Source organism: Solanum lycopersicum, chromosome 6 (assembly GCF_036512215.1).
Source record: "Solanum lycopersicum chromosome 6, SLM_r2.1".
NCBI classification, from domain to species: Eukaryota; Viridiplantae; Streptophyta; class Magnoliopsida; order Solanales; family Solanaceae; genus Solanum; species Solanum lycopersicum.
The window spans coordinates 2,101,807-2,120,884 of record NC_090805.1 but is presented as its reverse complement, the minus strand read 5'-3'; the positions used below and the strand labels follow the sequence as shown (position 1 = coordinate 2,120,884).

The following is a 19,078-nucleotide window of genomic DNA, read 5'->3' as shown; positions in this document are numbered from 1 at the left end:
TCTATCTATCGTCATGTCCTCGTTAAGTTTAGAATATGTCATGTCTTGACTAACTACATCTCTCCGATATCTTTTGGTCTAATATATTTACAACATACTCATATTATCATTTTCTTAGTATATATTTGTTTTAGAATAATTTCTTAAGTATACCTTTGAACAACTTTGATTGGGGCACCACCATAGGTGTACGTCTGTTAGTTAAAGTTGTATCTGAACCTTCTCTCTTTAATGGATGTTCGCCCGAAACAGACTCCAATTACATGTGTGAAGCATCGTGCCATTTCAAATCAAACAAGTGAGGAAGCCACAATCTCCATAAGCAGACGTGTGTAGGAAGAAAGGGTGTTATTGAATCTTCTTGTTGAAGGGCATTTTAGCAATTAGACGGAATGGGTCTTTGTTTTCCATATTCCCGTCTGGTCTACTATCGTCTTTTCACCGCCGGTAGACTACTTTGGCCCACCAAATGGCACAACCACATTAGCTGACTTGGCTCCCTCTTGTTCTGGTCCCCAACCAGAAAGCAAAGTTCCCACTGATGGTATACTTAGTGTAAGCGAGCTCTAAGATCACATATTGGAATAAAATCCAGTGATTTTCATCGAATCTTCCTGTCACCTGTAAAAATCGAAATTTCGTCTCGACATGATAAATATTGATGCCCACTGTGCAGAGCGTAGTCCTCCTTACAACCTTGAAGTTGACTATTTCTCGAGTTTGGGCAACACCAACACTACTTCTTTGAAAAATAATGTTGAACACAAAAAAATCAGTGCATAATGTTAAATACAAATTAAATGAGAAAAAAATAACACAACTCCCTATGCAATGTAGTTATCTTGAATCTCACTTTATAGACGAAAGAAAATGTCAAATGCAACGTCAACAAAACAAATTCGAATCCAAGTCACTTTACTGGCACAAAAGACCTTTGATGAATTACGGACTAATCTATCGAAACAAACCTTTATGTTTCAAAGTGTATGATGAAACATATAGTCCTTATTCGAGTACATAATTTATTCCGAAAGTTAACCGATACATGTACACCCCTATCTTTTCACGTGGGTCCGCCTCCGACTTCAAACATAAAATGACCATTTTTGTCATTTCACTCATCCAAGATGTATTATTTGGGCCAACCCTAAAACAACTCCAAATTGGCTAATGTGAAAAAAAATAAAAATTCGCGGGAGAAAATTCCCCCCAATATCAAACATAGCGCCAAAGTTCGAATTTTTATACCGCCAAAATTCAAGAAAACTCCAAAATTAGTTACTAATTTATATATACATATATACTATAGTTTTATTTTCTCCCAAATTTTCATTTTCAACACTGTATTCAGCCGAAAAATCTGCAATTTTGAAGCTTTGGGTAACTTCAAGAATGGCGGCGGAGGCTCAAAGCATTGCTCGGTTTCTCAACCCATTGGCTTTTCATATTCAGAAATTGGGTCTTGAGCTCAAATGCCCTCTTTGGTATTTTCTCTTTTCTCTCTTAAATCAATGGTAATTTTTTTTGTTAGGGACTCATAGAATCTCGCGGGATTACAGTGGGTATGTTGTTGTTTTGATAGAACCTTTAGTTTTGAAGAACTAATTTTAGCTGAAAGATGTAATTTTTTTGACTTATTAGAGGAAATGAATGTAGAGGATTGATTGATTTAGCGTTTTCATTTGGTTTTCCTGATTTGGGGTTTCTTCGGAATTTGCAGCTTAAACTTGCTGACTAAACCTATGTTGCTTCCCTGTGACCATATTTTTTGCAAGTAAGTTATCATTTTGGATACTTTGAATTGGATTTTTTTGTGAGATATTTTGTATTTTTTCTTGAATGTTGAAATCTGGGTTTCAGTTTTAGTTGCCAAAAGATTTTAATCCAATGGTTTTGTGCAGCTTTTGTGTTCCGAGCTCGACCCAAGTTCAATGTGAATGCCCTTTATGCAAACATCAATATGTTGATCAAGGTACTGACTGTTATGTGGTTTGAAAATCACAACTCATTTGATTTATTGGTTCAAAATCAATTATTTATACTTGTGTTATAAATTTCTGTAAAAATATATATAGAGTTTGAGCCAAAGCTACTTTTTTTTTGTATGAACCATACCTTGCCCAAGCAAACCCCTTTTTGGTCATGAAGTGTTTGCCCATTTTGTGTTTTCAAGTTCTTCAGAGAGATGCCCATTTGGAAAGACATTAATCCCCTCAATGCAAATACATAAATGGTAGCAAACCAAAATTTGATTTGATAACTATATGTTTTCAGTTTAATTGCTTTAAGGTTTAGGTGAGGTGGTTCATACTCGTCAACACAAGAAAATCTGTATAAATTTTACATCTTGTGTTTTTTTCCATGAATGAATCATTTGTATAAATTTAACATCCTATGTTTTTCATGAATCAAATCATATGATTTTACCATGTGAAAAGAAGAGATGACTTTCTGTTTGCAAGTTCCTTAGATTTTGTGAAGGAAATGATTTATGTTTTGAGTTTGTTGGATGATGCAGAAATTAGAGCAGTGCCTCATATGGAGAGTATGATATCCATATTTAGAAGCTTAGATGCTACTTGCAATGCTAAAGTCTTTCAATTCCAATCTCCCGGTAAACCTATCTTAAACCCTACATCAGATCTTTTGTCCATTTTGTTGTTGCTAGTAAAAGTATAGTACTACTCACACAAGAATTGGTTTGATGCTCCAGATGCTGGAAGACCACTAGAGCAGTCACCCGTTTCTGTTAATGCTGACAAATCAAGAAATGAGCAAACTGTCAAAGCCACAATAAGAAACAATGATCCGAGCAAGGAGATTCAAAGGCACAACGAACATGGAATGCCATGGAATGTTGTGAATCATTTGAGTGTCTTGCCTTCTTCTGACAGGAAGAAAGACTCGAAAAATGATGGGTATAACGCAGAGGAAATAGATTTGATTCAATTTCAACAGCAGTCACCAGGCAGTGCTCATTCATCAGACAGCAACAAAGATATTGTTAAAGAGACCAGTGAACTGAGAGTAAGAAATACTATAAGTTTCATAAATTGCTATAATTTAGTATTGTATCCATGATTTTCTTTTACTTTTTTTTTTCTCACGGGGTTAAATTATTTGCAAATGGAATATTAAGAGCCTGCTAGCTATAGGTTTGTTGATACTTGTGGTTGTGCATTACTTGCTAGAGGATAGACTTTAATTAGAAATGATTTCTGGTAAAAAGGATGCACATTCTTCCTATTAAAGTGCTTATTCCATCTGTTTCAATTTGTATGTTTGATTCTGATTTGGTGTGGAGATTTATAAAATAAAGACGTTTGTGGTCTCAAACTAAAGATACATGGAAGGTACCAAAATGCCCTTTAATTTTATGGTCTTAGAAATGCCATGAAGAAAGTTACAATCAAAGAGTTGCCTAAAAGTGAAAGAAACATGTTTTTTGAAATGGGACTAAAAAGTAAATTAGGACAAATAAATTGAAATGGAGTAGTAGTAAACAATTCTCCAGCTATTAAGCAATATTTTTTCTTGAATAAATCCTGGGAAGTAGAGTAGCTCGTTATCTATGATACCATGGTGACAGCCTATGGAGATGAACTTGTCTAAGGATTAGCACAACCAAAAAATTGTTACCTTGACACTTCTTTTTATTGAATTAAATAAGTCTGCTTGTTTTCAGGTTATGAAAACCAATGCTGCAAAGAGGCTTGTAGAAGATAGCTCGGATGTGGTTCCATTTCTGAAAAAAGAAGATAGCTTTGAAGGTTTAATGCACCACACAGCTATGCATGAAAATGTGTTTCATGAAAGGGATGTGAAGAGACAAAAGAAACTAAGCTATGGATTGCCAGAGATGGCCTTGCAGAGTCATGATCATAATCAACAAAGAGAGTCTTGTTCAAGAATAATTGCCAACTCTGACTGCAACTTGACATGCAAATTGAGTGAATCTTCTTTTGTTGCTCATCCACAAGAAGTTTCAGATCAACATCTTCTGGAAGGCAGTGCTTGTGCTTTCTGCCTCAAATCTAAGATAACAGAGGTCAGATTTCTGCTTTATATTCTTAAGGACAAACTGAAAATAGAATTCATAGATGGTTTGCAATATTTGGTTTTAATTGAAAGAAAAAAAGTATTTGAAGTAGAAAAAGAGTGTTTGAAGTTAAAAAATATATTTCAAAGTTGATTTTATTGTGTTTGTATGTGAATTTCACTTGAAAAATAAAGTCGAAATTTTGTGAGCAAAAACTATTATTATTTCATTTGAAATACTTATCAAACTTTATTTCAATATCTGATTAGTAATGACCAAACCATGATTTATAAATACTAAGTATCAAGTATCAACATACCTAGTATACTCCCATAAGTGGGATTTGGGGAGGGTAGTGTGTATGTAGACCTTACCCCTACCTTATTTATTGCCAAACATCAAAATTTAGTTTTTATTATACCATGTTTATTCTTTTGATATAATCATTTCATACTATCTTCTATTGTTATCATATAGTAGATTATCCATTCATATCCACTATATATTTGTCTTCCATTTATATATATGGATGTCATATTTGGCTACTATTACCATTCTGTAAACTTAACTTGACTATATTTTATTAATTCTTGCAGGGAACTGGACCAATGCTGCACTATGCAAATGGCAGGGAGGTGGTGGGAGATGCCACTTCACTTTCAAAAGCCATACCTGTGCATATGAAATGTATTGACTGGTATGCATTTCTCAATTTGTCTCTGATATTCCATTATCAGTTATGTTTATGGCACTGCTGGTCATAGAGAAAGCTTTAATTATGTGATTTGACTTCAGATCCATTCTTGAATTTCATCTTCTTTTTTGTTTATAGAATAGTTCTAGCCATGTTGAGGCGATTGACATTAAATGGGGGATTTTTATCCTTGCCAGCTTACAACTGTTAAATTAGAACCTATAACTATATTGCCTCTATTTGTAATGATCAAACACAATTCTATAGTGCTTATGGAGCTAGTTCGTTGGAATGGAAGTAGTATTTAAGTAATCCAAAGTTTTTTAATTAAGCTACTTGTATATCTATCAGTATATTAGTTGATTTTTGTTAGTATTCATTTTAGGTGCATCCTATTAGTTTCTGCCACATTTACTTGGTGCTGCTTTAATTGTATTGCCTTCCAAAATTTATAACTAGACAATTTTGCATTAATTATTTGGAATTCTACATATTTAGTGTTCTACACTAGTCTCTTACTCAAACAAATCTAATGGTATATTAAATTTCATTTTGTAGGGCGCCTCAAGTATATTATGATGGAGAGATCATAAAAAATTTGGAGGCTGAATTGGCAAGAGCTTCAAAACTCAAGTGTAGTGGTTGTGGCCTAAAGGGTGCTGCTCTTGGCTGCCTTGTGAAGTCTTGTCGGAGGAGTTACCATATGCCCTGTGCATTTGAAATGCAGAACTGCCGTTGGGATACTGTAAGTAGAGCAACATGACAGCTAGTTAATGATTTTATCAAATTGAACATTGTAAATATTGTTTTCCCTGTTCTCTCCTCAAAGTTACCTCTTTGACTGCAGGACAACTTCGTCATGCTGTGTCCGAGTCACAAATCAGTTAAATTTCCTAGTGAAAAGTCAAAGTCTAGGAAGCGTGCCAATATTGAAGCACGTACAGAACCTGCTCCCATGTAAGAATATTTGATATTAACTTTTGCCACCTAGCTTAAGTTGTAGGCACTTTAAAAGAACTATAAAACATCATCTTGAATCATTTAAAGATATCTAATTACAATAACATAGAAGACACAAGTCCCTCCATGTCCCAGCCCCTTTATTTAAAGCTTATATGATAAACACATGCGTATCCCCCCTTGGAATATAATGTTGAATGTGCATGCAGAACATCCGAGCGATTGAATTTTTGGGCAACATCGTCAGATGGACCAAAAGAATGGGTTCTATGCGGATCTGCTCTATCCTCAGAAGAGAAGGTTGGTCTCCTTCATATACTTGGGATGTTTATGCTAGTTTCTTTCCTATGCACAATGCATGCAAAGTACAATGCATCTATTTTGATTGTTTGATCAATTTTCTTATATTCATGGATCAAATTACTAGCATAATGACAATGGACCAATAAATGTCATTATGCTAGTTATCATATTCATACTAGCATATTATCATGCATAAGCAACTTATCAATATCAGTTTTTTGTTGTTGCTTGTGTATAAGCAGACAGCTTTATTTTGATGATCTTCAGATGGTGTTGGACTTGATTTCTATCAGTATTAGCTCATTCTTCAGTTTTCTGTTAACATTCACCCCTTCCATTTGCTGAATTAATTATCTATTTATTTCTCACAATTTGGCTTTGGTTATTTGTCTATTAATGTCTTCCATCTGGACTTATACATGTGGTGGAGACAGTGGAGTAAAATAATCTGTTGGTTGAACCCTTGAACTATTGCACTTCCATCAATATTATTTATTAACATATTTCTTTTAGTTTGGGGCTGGGAATTTGTTGGTTAAAATATTGCACTTCCATCAATATTATTTACTAATATATAAGCTCTTTTGGTTTGGGAAATTGTTGACTGAAAAAACAAGAATAGAGTTGTCTACACATCAATATTGGTTTATCCTAATTGCTTTTTTAATCTTATTTCAGTATATGTTGGTCAAGTTTGCTAATGTGTGTGGCGCAACTGTGTGCAAGTCTTGGAACCCAAGTGTCACTCATGTCATTGCAGCAACAGATGAAAAGGGTGCATGCACCAGAACACTGAAAGTTCTCATGGCAATTTTGGGTGGAAAATGGATCCTAACAATTGATTGTAAGCTCTCTGTCCTTTTTTGTCTTGCATGGTTTAGTAGCTTTTTTGTTTGTTTGATTCTCTGTTGGGGAGAATCTTAATAGCTTACTCGGTTGGCTACCTACTTGAACTTTCACCTTGTTGGTGAGGTTTCAATTTCCCACCTTGTAATTCTCTCCCCCATTTTCCCGTCTCATAGCCCCCTATTTTTTGAAAAAGGAAAAAAAATTCTTTATTGTGGGAGAGGCATGGTGAATGATCATAGAAGCATGATATGCAAAAAGTAAAACCAAGTGACAAACTAAACAATGAGATAAATAAGTAAATTCATAAGACATCATAAAAACAGAAGTATCATGTATTTAGAGGGATTGCAAAGTACCAAGTTATTGAAATGCTGCTCTACTTCAAGATATAGTTCTTTTGCACAAGTAAGAAGCCAGTGTATTTATATAGGTTATCCCTCCCAGTTTGATGTGTCTGTTCATCCTTGAATGTGATTGGGTACTGTACATGAGCTGGATTATACTTTTTGGGAGAACTGCTATGCGGCTTGGAGTAATTTGTTAGTTCACATGCTTTGCACGATAAATAATAAGCATAAGTAATTCTGTATCATTCTGTTATGTAACAAGCACATCTTTATCAACAATCACCCTACATGAACAGAATCGAGACGAAGACGGTATACTTCAACAATTGACCACTAGCTCAATTTTTATGATACTAACACAACTTTGCTTAATTTGCAGGGATAAAAGCCTGTGTTCAAGAAAATTATCCTGTCAATGAAGAGGCTTATGAATTAAGCCTGGACAATCATGGCTGTTTTGGAGGTCCCAAAATTGGTAGATTAAGGGCTTCATCCAATGTAAGTAGTTATCTTTCTGCTGGTGATAGGAAATGCATTTACAATGCTGCCTGTGCACATGCTTTTGGCTGAAACATCTTTGCTGATTTTCTAAGTAACGATGCATACTCAATGTAAACCCACAAGTAGGGTTTAAGGAGGGTAGTGTATAAGCTAACTTTACTCCTACCTTTTAGAGATAAAGAGGATGTTTCGATTCTAAATTCAAATTCATTATACCTTTTATACCCCAAGATTAAATAAAGCATGTCATAATTCTAAATTCATTACGGGATAGTAAAAAGGTCCCTTATTTCTTATGCAGGCACCTAAGCTATTTGATGGTTTGAAGTTTTATCTGAGTGGAGATTATGTCCCAGCTTACAGAACTGACCTATTAGATTTAGTTGAAAATGCTGGAGGTTCCATAATCCACACTAAGGAACAGTTGATTTCCCAGACTGTTGCTACACAAACAGCTAGCTCAGCTTGTCTAGTTGTTTATAGCAGTGATCCTCCACGTGGTTGTGAATTCGGGGAAGAAAGAAACATTTTGCTTCAACGACAAGCAAATGCTGAGGAACTGGCCAAGCCACTTGGTTGTCAGGTCATTCAGCATACATGGATTCTAGAGTCTATTGCTACATGTAAATTAGTGCCTTTCTGCTGATAAATGGGATTTAACCTACAAGGTTTATTAGTTATATGTTATGAATAGTACTGCTAATTAAGTCTTATTTGTTTGATAGATTAGAACAAATAATCTTGTTTGTCTATGGCTGTTGTACACAACACTTTCTACATCTAAGCAATATTGTGAATTTTTTGCTACAAAGTGTCACAACCAAAAGTGGTTACTCTTTGAAGTAAATACTTGTGTTTATGTTCATCTTAGAAAGCAGAAGATTGTATACTCAGGCCATTTCATGTCTTGTTCATAATCACAGAAAAATTCAAGTTTTGCAATAACAATGCGTTGGTCCAAATAAGTTGTAGTTGATTGTATGAATCTTTTTGTTGGTCCATATAAATGCATTTCATGACAATAATGAAATTACAAATAGAAAAGGCCTTAAATATATTCTTAAACTATATTTTGGCTTAGAAATACCCCTTGTTAAAATATTGAGCCACACCTACCCTTCTAGTTAACGGAAGTATCAATGTGTGTTAAATGCCACATGGACTCCACATGGCATGCCAAATAGATCCCACCTCCACATAGATGAATTTAATCCCTAATTTCACTCTCCCCCCCCCCCCCCCCTTCATTTCATCCTTTCCTTGAAGAGTTAATTTCACATCATTACTTTCCCCATCAAAAGACCTAAGAACTTGATTCACCACAGAGATTTTGAAACAATGTTAAAATCTTCTATCAATTCACTTAAAACATCACTTTGCTTGTATCTTTTTTCTTTAAAAGAAAACCTTTTTTCTTTTCCATTAGGTGTTCAATAATCCATATTGGAGTTCAACTAATCTGAATTAATGCTAGATCGGACTTTTATTTAGAAGGAAGCGCTCCATACCAAGAATTTTTCATACCAGTGCTCGTTTGCTTATCGTTTTTGCCATTAGTTCAAAGAATATTGGCTGACGAAATAAAGTTTCTTTTGAAAAATATTTTTCAAGAGATTTCATCAATACATATATTGAATAAACTCCCAAAACAAGTAATCTTTACTAGATCAAACATTAATTAACAAGAGTTAGACATCAGGAGTGCTAAAAATGCAGCTTCAAAGTCTATCTGTAGTTCTCTAAATAGTCATATGTATTGACAATACTAAGGGAATAATGTTGACATTTCTTTATCATGTATGTTGAAAATAAAGGACAATCCATTGCCCATCTGAATAATCTATGGAAGGAATACCAAAAATGTTAAAAACTGGTTTACTCAAAAGGTTTAATGTTCCCAGTAACCAATACAATCTAATATCCTACCAAAAGGTTTGTGAACTGCAGAAGCTTTATTCATCAACCTTAGCACGTTTCGTTGGTGGCGAATTTGATGAGCTAGTAATATCTTCTCTTTCATGCTCTTTCTGCTTCTCCCTCACCAGTTGTTGAGTTGTATGACTTCCTGCTTCGTGATGACCGACCAGTGACGCTCCTGGATCATTTTTGTTTGAGGAACTTTGAACTGCATCGTTCAGCTGTGCGGAGGCATCCTCTGCCATGGATGATGAGCCCTTTGCCAAGTCAATACCAGGCATCGACTTGCATTGCTTCTCAAACATCATTTGGAGGCATCGTCCTTGTTCTTCTATTCGCAGCTGCAGATTTCTTTGGATCTGTAAAAGGTTGCCATCACATAAGTAATTACACATTAGATACAGTACCATGCACGTTTCCATAAGATGGAGAAGCTGTTGAATCATTTATCTGTCAGCATTTGAGAGCTGCATAATGTTCTTATCTACGATAGAGGGGATAACAAGCATAACTAAATAGTGAGGAACTCAGATTGATGATATATCTCAATGATAATCAAAGAGGGAAATCCAGACTGCTTAGCTGTGAATTATCCAAGAATTATATAGAGATTCTAAAGCATAAAACTTCAGATTTATTTACGATGACCAGAAGATCAGAAAGGGAAAAATAACCACATGCCCGGTGTAATCATAGAAGTACGGTCTGGGAAGGGTAGTGTGTGTACTACCCCTAGCTCGTTGAGGTGGAGAGGGACAATCAGAAAGGGCCAAAAAAGAAGTGGCCATGCCATGCGACCATTTTATACCAAAAAGGCTGCAGTCAGAAGCAATCTCCAACAAAATAATGCATATGATGCAAGCAGTGAAGACCTGTCAAACTGAAGCTAGAATCACAAGATCCTGATGCTAAGAACGAGAATTCATACCTCAAGCTGTTCATGCAGCTGTTTCTGAACTTCCATCTGTAACCGCAATGCTTCAGTGATCTCAATACCCCTGGCATCGAAACCCAAACACGTCATATAACAAAGATAAGATGAGAAAACAGATTACACTAAGTTACGACAGGAAAATTTAACAGCGCCTTTAATATAGCCCTCCAAGCCACCATGTCATTATATAAAAAATTCCTGTCTACATAAGCCTCAACTTAGCTATTCTAATATTTTCTTTTTCTTATTTTCCAGTTTGGTTGACAACTTGAGTATCCCACACACAAAAAAAAAGAAGGGTCCCACCATCATTATCATCCTTTTCTTTTTGGAATCCCTTACACATACCAGAGAAAATGAAGGTTAAATCTCATGGCACCAATCTAGGGTATTATAACTATTGAAGTCAATATCTGGGTATCTCATTTATGTTTTCAGTCCACAGCATAGGGCAAAAACACCTATACTGTAAAAAAGTCCATTATCAAGTAACACCTAATAAGCAAATCATACCCTAAAATATGCCATTCAAGTTGGTTAATCCACTCATTAGTGAATGCACAAGTAAATTAAGAAATGTTATCCAGATTCCATATGACGATACAATTAAGCAAGAAAACAGAAGCAATGGGCCCAGCTACTAACGTTTTTAAGTCCAGAGCTGACAAATCGCCAATGGATGACTCTTTCTTCTCAGAGGAACCTATAATAAGAAGGAAAATAAATAGAAGGGCCACAGCAAGCAGAAAATCATCAGAAGACAATAATGGGTCAGGAGCAGCTATATTTGAATAAAAAGAAAGATGAAATCAACAATATAAAGGATTCTGCAGTAGAATTCTCCAATCACCAAACATCTCATATCACCATGTCAAAATAGAAAATTAGTATCCTACCGACAAATCTATTTGGCTATTAAAAAGAACACAGAAAATTGTGAGATTTGGCGGTGGTGTATGAAGTTAACTTGTTCCAGTTAAATAGGGCTACCTTTTTACCAGTCTCTATGATCTTGGCAATCATGTCTGAAGTTTGATAATTTCAATTAAAGTTTCACAAATTACCAGTTGTTAGGTTATACCTTTCAGACAAGCTGGATTTCATGGCCATGACACGTCTCAAAAAAGTAATTTCCTGAGGTACGGTGAAATGCCACATAAGATTAATGTTACATATTTCTTAATGGACAGATTTATCCATAGACTGATCTCCACAAGGCTGGAATCTAGTATTTAGAAGGTTGTTCAATGACTGGGATTTGATAGAGTGGTGGAGCTCTTGAATTTGATTGGTGGATTTCCTCGTACTACTCCAGAGCCAGACAGATTAGCATGGGGACATCACAGAGATGGGGATATTTTCTGTGAACAGACTTTACAACAGGGGGCTCAGAGGAAGTGCAGGAAGATCTACAGGATCTTGGAGCACAATAAGGAAAGTGTGGCACCTAGCAAGGTGAAATGCTTCACTTGGTTGCTAGGAAGAGCTGTCTGTCAAGCAATGCAGAAGAGGGGCGTCAAGATGCAAGCATTGTAAGGTAACTGCACAGATGTGGTCCTTGTTCACTAGCATAGCCAATGAGTATTGAACTATGCTAGAAGCCCAGAACACACTTCTGACCTCTTAAGTTGTTGGATCAAAAGGGAGGCCGAAATAGTCAAGAGAGATGGTGGTAAACAGTTCCAGGACGTATATGGTGGACCATATGGAAAGGAAAGTATCAAAGAATTTTTGAGGGAAAAATGGAAAGTAATTACTACTCTGGGTTTTTGGTGTAAAGAACAGAATATAAAAGAAGAGATCCGATTAGTGGACTTCATAGGCTCTTTGTAAGTAATTTTTTCTCCCTTTTTCCCTTTCTTGTAACATCTTTTGGAGGTGGCCAGCATAGCCCTTAATGCTGACGATTAGAAACAGTTACCAGTTTCAAAAAATAAAGAAAAGATTTATCCGTAGACTAGAGGACTTGACTTAAGAAAACAGTAACACACCGCTTAGAACCTAGTTCGGAATTCGTATGCGTACATACTTTAGCACCAAATGAAGACAAAACATCTTAAAGATCATCACTAGCAGGCCTTGCAAATGCAAGTCTACTATAGTTTCTATGTCCCAATTTATGCGGCACTTTTTTTTTAGTCTGTCCCCGAAAGAATGTTACCTTTCCTTATGTGACAACTATTTAATGACATCATCCTCATTTTATCCATATTGGGTCCCACTTAACACTTTATAGGGAAGAAAAGTCAATTAAAAGCAAGCACTAAAATGAGACTTTAATAAGGGCAATTTGGTATACACAACAAAGTCTTCTCTTATTCCTTAAACTTCATGCCCGGTCAAATGGTGCCACATAAATTGAATTACACAAAACTCTACTTTTTCAAAAGATAAAAACTGACTGTTGAAGATGGAGGCAAAATTAAGACATACATAAGAAAGCAGACAAGGGAAAAGGAAATTGATGCGTACCCTCTGATGCTTCTGGTTTATATCTAGCAGTTCGATATTTCTGCATTATAAGAAATTGTATCACAGTACGATCAGGTAATAATACAGTATGTTTATATGTGAAAATATCGAACTTCGAGAATGCGAAGAAAAGAACAAACCTGCAAGTGACTTTTTACATGATAGATGGTCAAACCTTCGACTTTCATTAACTTAAGCACACCCTTGGGAGTAGCTCCTGTATTTGAAAATAGAATTATTAAGTTAGACAACAATACAATACTTACTTAAGATTCAAAGTAAGGAGAGCAAATTACTTTCACTTCCACCAAGCTTGTTGACTGCTTCTACAAAGGCTTCATGAAGTTCTGGTGTCCAACGCATCCGTTGTTTCGATGAAGAACCACTCCCAGTGGATGATGCAGGAACAACAGCAGATGTTTCCACAGATGCAGGAACAACAGCAGACGTTTCCACAGATGCAGGAACAACAGCAGATGTTTCTACAGATGCAGTAGGAATTTGCTGGAATGGTTGAACTTGGTGTACTGGGAAATTAGAAAGTTGATTTTGTTCCTGATATTGCATCTTTGCACACAACAAAGAAATGTAAGAGCCATCTCCTTTTTAGTTATTGAAAGGAGAATAAGAAAATGAAAATTAAATTAAGATGAATATATATACAACAGTTGGGTATATAACAGAACTGACCTTTGGTTCTGCATCAGCAATGCTAGTATCAACCATCCAGCTAGAAGTCAAAGCATCATCATCACTCATTACAAGGTCAGCCCATTCCGGCCAATCACTTTGTTTACTAGGATCCTCAGGTGGGATCTGACAATCATCTGAATTTCTACAATCAAGCTGAGTGTTCTGGACAGGGGCATTTACCGAGTAATCAAGGTAATCAGGCAATAACTCTGTACACCAGGATTCACTATTTACATTAACATACTGGCTTGATGCAGCACCTTGAAGAACTCCAGAATTAGCTAATGGAATTGATGCCTCATTAATTGTTGGCTGAGAAATGAAAGTTGCAGGTGCCAAATGCTCATCATAAGGCAGAACAGATGAAAAGTCAAGATTGGTCGAGAACTCCGATGGTGAGGAAAACAAATGACCGACAGCCCCACTGTTTGAAGGAAACGAAGAAAGGGCAGATCCTGGCAACTTAGGATATTTCTCTTCCAGGCTTGTTTGAAGCACAGGTAATGAAGAATGAGCTCCTGATGCTCCAAAATTACTGAGTTGATGTGCACCCGTCCTCTGGACAGATAAAGCAGGACGCGCCTCCATAACCTTTATTAAAAATATTAAATACTACTATACTAACCTCAAAAAAGAATCTTCTAGTATTTCATTTGCTTACGGGAAGGGCTTATTCCTGCATTAAGAAGATAGGAAATAAAAATCTTAGAGAGCTAGTAAGCACAAAACCAAACAGCATGGTAACAAGTTTCTTCAAAGATTGTTGGTGGTGCTTAGAACTAAATCATTAAGGAAAAAGAAAATGTTACTACACTAGATATTAGCAAAACCAAATAAATGATAGAGTGGAATTAAAATACGTGAACACAAATTAGTGAAACTGAAAAAGATTTTACACGAAAAGATCAGTATTCCCCTACTAGAATCAAATTTGATGGTGAAAAGTAGTTATCAGTAGGAAACATAAGCAAATGGTTGCATGATACTACAGGCTAAAACCGATAAAATAAATTTTATGTTTAACCATATGATAGCTAACTTCACAAACAAGTGTAAAATCAAGCATAGTTTATTGCTACACAACTGGTACCAACATGTAGAATATCTTACACAGCTGTACAGTCCTTCTGTGAGCATGATACTCTTCATGAAACTTGAAGCTAATATGCATTACAGGCTTCTAACCAATCAAGAGAAACTCATTATTGTCCTAATTTTAAGACGGCGCATGTCTGAAAAAATAACTTTAAACTGCAGCATCATTGCCAATACAATGATCTGCCAACAAAAAAGTACTATGAATCGTATGTGGAAACTATATCATTTCATAATATATGAAGGGTTCATAACAGACAGGCGCAAAGCTATTTGTAACGAGGTTATAACTTAAAAAGGAGGACAATATCAACTTGAAGCATGTGTATAGCTTGCGGTTTGGTAGGAAAAGGACTCATGCAAGACAGTACCAAACTAGTAGCGCATGTACTACTGCTGTTACATCTCAACACTTGCTGTAAGATTTGGACAAGTCTGTCTACAGTTATTTTAGACTTCAGTTTTGTATTAGTTATATTTTATCATTCAGTTAGATAGTTTTCTATACTATACTGGTTACCTCTTCCTACTTTCTGGGATTTACTTTGCAAAAGTTGATTATTTCCATTGCAATAAGCTCCATTGGAGGCCCTTCAATACAGATCTTTGTATTTATATGGTCTCAGATTCTTTTTTTCTCTGCACAGTGGCCTCCTCCACCCAGTACACCACCATTATCCTCAAACACCTGATCCAATTCAATCCAGCATATCAGTTGCCCATCAGACTGTCTAGCAGCCACAATTTCACCACCTGGAAGGCCCAGATTTCCCTGCTGCTCCATGGCATTGGCCTCTATGGTCCCTCTTGATGGCTCTACACAGTCCCCTCCTGAAACAGTCTTCATCAACTATCCAAGAGTTGATAAGGATTGGTTTGGTCGAGACAATTTCCATTGCATCAAGTATCTCTTCACACCTCTTTGTCGAAAAAATTGCAAACCTGCATCTTCAGTCTCAATCACCATCTCAGTCAGGTCTCCAAAGACACAAAATAATTGCTGAATAGCCGCGACAGATTCAATCTCTCTCTGATGAAGTTGTATTAGCAGGTTTTCCCATCATTAATGAAGAAGTTGTGGTGAAATTACTCTGCAACCTTGGTCAAGAGTTTCCTGAGATCTCAACAGCCATACCGGCATGAGACTATCCAATTATTTATGAGGAAATTTTTTATAAGCTACTTGATCATGAACTATTCCTCAAGCATGAGAATCTTAAGAAAATGACCACACAGGTCACAACAGCTGTTGCTCCACAGGGCCGCACGCAACACTTGACACCCACCCAACACCAACAACAATTGACATCCACCAAACAGGATGTTCAGTCAACCCTAATGCAACTTCTCCAACTAAACTGCTGTCAACTCTGCGACTGCTTTAAACACAGCAAATGTCTGTTGGCATACGGTCCCATAACCACTTTGCAGCAAAAGCAAATTTAGTTGAACAAACAACACCAAATGACCACAATGCTTTTCTTTCGGAGAAGATTCATGAAGACGTGTATATATCTCAACCTCCCGACAATGAGAAGGCGAATCATCCTGAATTTTTCTGCCATCTCCAAAAGGCTTTTTACGAATTCCAATGAGCTCCCAAATCTGGGTAGGAAGCATTCACTAATTCTTTAATTCAAATGAGATTCTAGATGTCTGAGTGTGATGCTCTCTTTTTGTCCTGCACAATATGAGAGTTACTATTTATATTCTGATCTATGTGGATGATCTCATACTCCTGGGTAATAATGAAACAGTCATTCGACATGTCATTACTCTCTTCTGAAAAAAGACTTCTCTAAAGTATCATGGCTTACAGCACTCTTTCTTGGACTTTGAGCTTGAGGTACATTGGGATGCCTATAGTTTGTTTCTGAGTCAATCTAAGTACATACAAGAAGTGGTAATGGCAATCAGATGCATAACTGCAGAGATTTTGTGAACCTACTGGTTGAATGACAGAGCACCCAAAACCAATGGCAAAGAGTACATGAGTAAGCTAGGTGAGCTTCAGTACGTTCATATAAAGCCGGACTTGATATTACATAATGAGTAAACAAGTTTACTCAGTCCAACACCACTCCCATGGTTCACGGGAAGGAAGTTAAGTCTATCCTTCAGTATATTAAAAAGGCATCCCAATTCAGCAATTGTATTTCCCCACAGCAATCTCTCTATACCTATGTAATATGTTGATGCTGATTGGGCAGGTGATCTGCACTCGTTCTCTGGTTACATTGTTTATCTATACATAACACCTATATCCTGGTATTCTCATAAGCCACCACCTTCTCTCGCTTCTCAACTGAGATTGAGTATTGTTTTTTGCTTCTGCCTTGTTGGAAGTGAACAGGTTCAGCCATATGCTCAATGATTATCATGTGTTGCTCTGCTGCGCCTATGATAGTTTATGATAACCTTCGAGTCATGTACATTGGCGAGAACATAGTACATCATACCAAAATGAAGTACCTTGAAGTTAATCTTCACTTTGTTTAGAATCAAGTCAGAAATGGCCCACTCTGAGTATTCGCACATCCACACTGCTGATAGATGGGGAGATTCGGTGAGATCAAACTTTTGATTCATCAACTTGTAGAACCACTCATCATATGCTGTTCAAACCGGCCTTCCAGTGCACCAATTTGAGCTAGAGAATCTATTTCCGATAGACCCTTGGCTCAAAAGAATAACCCAACACTAAAAAAAGAATATCTACAATTCCTAAAGTTCCTGCCTTTACTTCAATACCACAACCAAATAAACTCAATACACAACTTCACATGATTTCAGACCTCAGAGCCAAAAATCAAAACTTTCAACTTTCAATTCAACAATTTTACAAAATAATCCAACAACAACACCCAGCATACCCAGTGTAACCCCACAAATAGGGTCTGAGGAGACCAACAGACCTTACCCTGCTCCGTTTCCAATAGACCCTCGGCTCAAAAGAATAATCCATTACTAATAATCATAGCATGCAATTGAATCAGATAATCAGAAACCCTTTAAGCTTTTCAAATCAAATAAGAGTAACACAACTCAAAAAAAAAAAAAAAAAACTACAGTTGTGCATGGAAACATTAAAATTCCTACCTCGCATCAAAAAAAATAATTCTGGAACAAGTAATTAGAACTCCGATTATACACCAATTCAATCAAAATTCGATAAAAATAACCAAAAGGGTATAAGAAATAAATACCTAAAAAAAATTCAAAATCCAATGAATTCAGAAACGATACAGCTCCACATGATTCGAACTCATAAAAGAGATGAAATCAGAGTTCAGAGAATTCATCGGCGCCGTCGCCGGCGAATCGGAGATGAAAAATGAACGGTGTACGGTCGCAACTTTTTCTGTTGGCTGCTTAATTTTGTAGTACAAAAAAAATAAGTACATCAGATTATAACAATCTGTTATAATTAGGATTCTTATTCAACCAAAATAAAAACAAATTGAAAATCCTTAAAAATATATTTGAAATATTAAATTTCATAATTTAACTATTCGTTATTTTATTTACCTCCATAAATTATAATATATCTGAAATATTGAGTTAATTTATACGTGCATCTATCGCCAAGTGGGGATAATTTGGTCAACTCGGTGTTATAATACTTAGATAAGAGTTTAGATAATTTTGGATAGTTAAAATAAGAAATTCATAAAAATTAACAGTTAAAATATAATTTTAAATATTAGTTCAAATTAAAATCAAATAAGGAAAAAAATAAAGGAAAGTTACTTTGACTTTAGTTTAGAAAGGTATATATATTAAATAAATTTAAATGAAAACAGATATTAGATGCTGTTTAGTTTGATACAATATTTTTTTAAAGTTTATTTTATTAAATATTAAGCTATATTAAATTAAAGTTAAATATTTTGTATTAACCAAAATAAATATAAACAAATAAACAAAAAATCGGAATGATGAAAGTTAATTTATTTTGTTTGATTTGGTATCAGAATTCATTATTTACAATCCATTAACACCATAGAACCTAATAATAAATTTGTTTTTAAATATTTGTTTCTTTATAAAGGTAAATTTTTTAATTTTTAAAAAAAAGAAATTTGTATTGCTTGAATTATTAGATTGTTAGTTAAAGGTGTCTTTGTTGTGGAAAATAATAATTTTTTTATAAATGTTTGGTTGACATGTTTTTTCTTTTTAAAAAAATCATTTTATTTTTTTGAAAAAAAAAATTACAATGACAGTATTATATAATACTCAATGTAACTACACAAAATAAAATTTGAAAAATA

At 35.5% G+C, this 19,078-nt stretch overlaps 2 protein-coding genes across 6 annotated transcripts; one reads left to right on the top strand and one right to left on the bottom strand.

Annotated features, from left to right (window-relative positions):
- The first annotated feature begins 1,120 nt into the window (after positions 1-1,120).
- LOC101264126 (BRCA1-associated RING domain protein 1) lies at positions 1,121-8,504 on the top strand. Its single transcript, XM_004240433.5, has 13 exons — positions 1,121-1,484; positions 1,721-1,774; positions 1,902-1,972; positions 2,519-2,614; positions 2,714-3,027; positions 3,686-4,048; positions 4,636-4,736; positions 5,292-5,478; positions 5,581-5,690; positions 5,903-5,993; positions 6,675-6,840; positions 7,572-7,690; positions 7,995-8,504. The coding sequence occupies exons 1-13, from the start codon at positions 1,393-1,395 to the stop codon at positions 8,337-8,339; spliced, it is 2,109 nt and encodes a 702-aa protein (XP_004240481.1). The 5' UTR covers positions 1,121-1,392; the 3' UTR covers positions 8,340-8,504.
- Positions 8,505-9,425: 921 nt separating this feature from the next.
- On the bottom strand, positions 9,426-18,345 carry LOC101263818 (protein PHOSPHATE STARVATION RESPONSE 1). Of its 5 annotated transcripts, none has more exons than XM_069298993.1 (8): positions 18,011-18,345; positions 13,707-14,385; positions 13,313-13,583; positions 13,157-13,233; positions 12,978-13,056; positions 11,190-11,247; positions 10,539-10,608; positions 9,426-9,969 (listed from the first exon to the last, which is right to left on the bottom strand). In XM_069298993.1, the coding sequence occupies exons 2-8, from the start codon at positions 14,295-14,297 to the stop codon at positions 9,646-9,648; spliced, it is 1,470 nt and encodes a 489-aa protein (XP_069155094.1). In that variant the 5' UTR covers positions 14,298-14,385; positions 18,011-18,345; the 3' UTR covers positions 9,426-9,645. The 5 variants fall into 5 exon arrangements, with proteins under 5 accessions (XP_069155094.1, XP_004240480.1, XP_010321817.1 ...); XM_004240432.4 differs by having other exon boundaries at positions 13,017-13,056; XM_010323515.3 differs by having other exon boundaries at positions 13,017-13,056; positions 13,313-13,571.
- Between the last annotated feature and the right edge of the window lie 733 nt (positions 18,346-19,078).

Coding starts and splice junctions, on each gene's coding strand:
- LOC101264126 (XM_004240433.5), top strand. CDS start 1,393: ATGGCGGCGGAGGCTCAAAGCATTGCTCGGTTTCTCAACCCATTGGCT. Junction 5,691..5,902: donor CGTACAGAACCTGCTCCCAT/GTAAGAATATTT, acceptor ATGTGCATGCAG/AACATCCGAGCGATTGAATT. Junction 6,841..7,571: donor ATGGATCCTAACAATTGATT/GTAAGCTCTCTG, acceptor CTTAATTTGCAG/GGATAAAAGCCTGTGTTCAA.
- LOC101263818 (XM_069298993.1), bottom strand. CDS start 14,297: ATGGAGGCGCGTCCTGCTTTATCTGTCCAGAGGACGGGTGCACATCAA. Junction 13,057..13,156: donor ATGTAAAAAGTCACTTGCAG/GTTTGTTCTTTT, acceptor CTTATAATGCAG/AAATATCGAACTGCTAGATA. Junction 10,609..11,189: donor TCAGCTCTGGACTTAAAAAC/GTTAGTAGCTGG, acceptor TTTCGATGCCAG/GGGTATTGAGATCACTGAAG.